Source organism: Oratosquilla oratoria, chromosome 42 (genome assembly GCF_046742065.1).
Source record: "Oratosquilla oratoria isolate Oo_2021 chromosome 42, ASM4674206v1, whole genome shotgun sequence".
Taxonomy (NCBI): Eukaryota; Metazoa; Arthropoda; class Malacostraca; order Stomatopoda; family Squillidae; genus Oratosquilla; species Oratosquilla oratoria.
In genome coordinates this window covers 738,051-742,101 of record NC_134818.1, presented here as the reverse complement: position 1 = coordinate 742,101, position 4,051 = coordinate 738,051, and the positions used below count along the sequence as shown (strand labels likewise).

Genomic DNA, 4,051 nt, shown 5'->3' with positions numbered 1-4,051 from the left:
ATTCCAAAATATACATGGTAACATTGAAATTATATGTATTTCTATAACGGTCGATGATACAGAAAAAATAATTGCATATTTGAAATCAGCAGGAAAAATGGATTAATAAACTCTAAAAAAAATACAATAAACAAAACTTTTGAAAAAAAATGTTACGTTGTGTAATCTATATAAAACTGTTTGGTATTAACCAGAGCAAAGTATTAAAAATTGTAATCCAAGTGAAGGAGCTGGGTTGACCCTTTTGTTCATTGGGAACCAGATTCATCCGTTATCATAGATGTCATATCTTTTATTTATATTTATTTATTTTTTCCGTAAGTTGTGTATTTCCCCTGTATGTTTCTTTGAACTTAAAAAAAAAAAAAAAAAAGTGATGGAAATTGTGCATACATAGGAAAAGATCGCATGTTGTTAAATAAGGATAGGTGCTTCGGTGGAAGTAGTATATCTAATCTGATATGCCTACTAGTGCCAAATGGTTGATTTCTATCCTTCAAAACCTGTCTTCATGACCGCATCACCTCTCTGCTTCTCTCACCTTCACTTTGGCCACGACTTAAAAGCCGTCAGGTCTTCCTCTTTCTCAGTCATTCCTCCTACTCCGCACCATGAAGTTCCTCGTATTCGGTAAAAAAAAATATTGCTCATATCATTGTCCTATAATCAGTCATTAAGTAAATGAAATATGTATATCATATTAGAAATTTCATTAGAATTTGTGTCTACATGTTTTTGGTTGGTGTTGTTCTTATTATTTCTTATTGTAATTTGCAGTTCTACTACTTGGAAGTGCTTTGGCTCGGCAGTTATCCTTAGACAATGATCCCCCTTCAGTAAGACTTGCTCGCCCGGGATTCTTCGACAACCGTTCAAATCAGTTCAACAGCCAGTTCCAAGAGCATCAGTATCAATCCACTTCGTCAGGTGTTCAAGGAGTCGCTGGTAACCAAAACACTCATTTCCAGCCCAGCTCCTCTGCTGGTCACAGGCAAAGTGAAACATTCCAGTCGTCTTCTCTTACCAATCAAGATCAGAACCGGCCCCACACAAATTCTCAATTTAGTGATCAAAGCCACGGCCAATTCCAACCAGGATCATCACTCACCAGTGATGGACAGAACTTATTCCGAACTGGGTCTTCAATCACCAGTCAACAGGAAAGCACCAACGTTTTCTCTGGACCCTCACTGGATAACCAACAGAATATTAACTCTCAAACAGGGCTCTCCATCAACGACCAGAATCAAATTTCATTCCATAGTGGGACTTTTTCATCTGGTGAGGGGCTAGATAGTCAGCTTGATCTCGATTCTTCAGTGGGTACACAGAACCAAAAGAGCTCGCTTGCTTCCGGGTCTTTCTTCAGTAGTCATGAACCAAATAATCAATTCCACTCCACTTCCTCCAGCAATCAGGGACATAACAATCACTTCCATTCCAGTTCTCCATTGAACGGTCAAGGGCAAAATAATCAGTTCCAGTCTTCTTCTTTTAACACTCAAAGAGAAAGAAATCAGTTCCAGACTGGTTCTTCCTCTATCGGACAAGGACAGAAAAATCAGTTCCAGTATGGTACTTCATTCAGCAATCAAGGACAAAGAAATCAGTTCCAGTATAGTTCTTCTTTAAGCAGTCAAGGACAAAATGACAAGTTTCAGTCAGGTTCTTCCTCACTTAGTCAGGGAAAAAATGATCCAACCCAGTCCGGTACTTCGTTCACAAATCAGGGCCCAAACAATCAATTCCAGTCAGATTTGTCTCCAAAAAGTCAGAAACAAATAAATTTATTCCAGTCTGAATCGTCTCTCATCGATGAGAAGCAAAGAAGTCAGTCACACTCAGGCTCTTCCGCAAACAGTCAGGGACAAAACGACGTATTCCACACCCATTCATCTTCCAACAGTCAGGGACAAGACAACCGTTTCCATTTAGGCTCTTCTGTCAGTGGTCAGGGACAGAATGATCGCGTCCAACATTCACTTTTTATAAAGAAGAATCAGAGCGATCGATTCCAATCTGAACTCCCCTTCAGCGGTCAGGGACAAAAGAACCGATTCCAGTCTGGCTCCTCCTTCAGTAGTCAAGGACAAAGTGACCAATTCCAGTCTGGATCCCCCTTCAGCAGTCAGGGGGAAAGTGACCGATTACAGTCTGGATCCCCCTCCAGTAGTCAAGGACAAAGTGACCGATTGCAGTCTGGATCCTCCTTCAGTAGTCAAGAACAAAGCGACCGATTCCAGTCGGGATCCTCCTTCAGGAGTCAGGGGCAAAGTGACCGATTCCAGTCTGGATCCCCCTCCAACAGTCAGGAACAAAAGAGCCAATTCCAATCTGGATCCTCCTTCAGTAGTCAAGGACAAAGTAACCGATTCCAGTCTGGATCCCCTGACAATAGTCAGGGACAAAGTGACCGATTCCAGTTTGGATCCCCCTCCAACAGTCAGGGACAAAATAACCGATTTCAATCTGGATCCTCCTTTAGTAGTCAAGAACAAAGTGACCGAGTCCAGTCTGGATCCCCCTTTAGTAGTCAAGGACAAAGTGACCGAGTCCAATCTGGATCCCCCTTTAGTAGTCAAGGACAAAGTGACCAATTGCAGTCTGGATCCCCCTTTAGTAGTCAAGGACAAAGCGACCGATTCCAATCTGGATCCCCCTTTAGTAGTCAGGGACAAAATGACCGATTCCAGTCTGGATCCTCTCACAGTAGTCGAGGACAAAGTGACCGATTCCAGTCTGGATCCTCCTTCAGCAATCAGGGACAAAACCACCGACTCCAATCTGGATCTACTCGCAGTAGTCAAAGCCAAAGTGACCGATTCCAGTCTGGATTCTCCTTCGATGGTCAGGGACAAAAGAATCGTTTCCAATCTGGATCCTCTTTTAGTGTTCAGGGACAAAACAATCTTTTCCAACATGGATCTTCTTTCAATGGCCAAGGACAAAACAACCTACTCCAGCAAAGATCGAATATAGGAAACACATTCCAACTGGATCAGTTCCAGCAGGACCTCATGACTTCTTTCGACAGTGAAATTGAGCCCCTCAACCTCCCATCCGGCTCGAGCTCCCGGCTAGGAAGTGTCGACACATCCTTCCAGTGCACTGGCCGGCCCTACGGTTATTACGCCGACCAGGGCAACAACTGCCGCGTCTTCCACGTGTGCAACCCACATGCTTTCCCCGACGGCCGTGGAGATACTACCCAGTATAGTTTCATATGCGGTGAGGGCTCCATCTTCGACCAGAACGAACTAACGTGTGTGGAGGAGTACGCAGCTCTTCCGTGTTCTGAGGCCTCCAACTACTACTTCCGAAATGAAGATTTCACAAAGACTCAAAATCAGCAATAGCCGACTTCATTTTACCAAACGAGAAGTGGTCATTTAAGATTTTACTTTATTATGTACTAAATGTGATCAAATAAAGCTGTTGAACTTAAGAACTAACTATCATTTCCAATATCCTGTGAAATATGACTTATGGATATCACATGCCACACACGTACCAAAACTTACTATGTTGCTATCCTCAAGTTACTTGCTCAACTCCCAACAACAGAAAAGAAGAAAAATAAAAATGCATCATATATAAATGGTTTATGATATCACTCCAGAACTGATCATTTTGCAGCCTACATATTCGTTTCAATAGAACATAGATTCTGGTCTATGTTCTTTTCTTCAGTTATTTTCGATTATCTTCATTAGTCATTCCTAATCAACTTAATGCCAGTCTACCGTTTGTATATCTTGGCGGATGCTATTGCGAAATATTGCCATCATTTCTTTTGCAAAAAGTCTTAATTACCAATAGCATAATGTCATTTGTCATCAACGTGAGAAAAAATTAAAGCTCTCCCCCATTCTCTTTTCTAGTTGCTATTTTTGTGGTTGTTGTTGATGCCATTGTTGTTTCTGTTTTTATTATTGTTGTGCTTCTTTTTTTTTCTTCTTCTTCGTCTTCTTCTTTTTTGGGAAAGTTACATGGAAACCTAGAATCTGAATGTGAAAATCACCTATGAATCTCGGTTATGTAATTCGCTTAA

The 4,051-nt window shown here is 41.5% G+C and overlaps 1 protein-coding gene across 1 annotated transcript; it reads left to right on the top strand.

Annotated features, from left to right (window-relative positions):
• Positions 1-608: 608 nt before the first annotated feature.
• Positions 609-3,442, top strand: LOC143021528 (uncharacterized). The gene is made up of 2 exons (XM_076179122.1): positions 609-630; positions 778-3,442. Exons 1-2 carry the CDS (start codon positions 612-614, stop codon positions 3,354-3,356), a joined length of 2,598 nt encoding a protein of 865 aa, XP_076035237.1. The 5' UTR covers positions 609-611; the 3' UTR covers positions 3,357-3,442.
• The last annotated feature ends 609 nt before the right edge of the window (positions 3,443-4,051 follow it).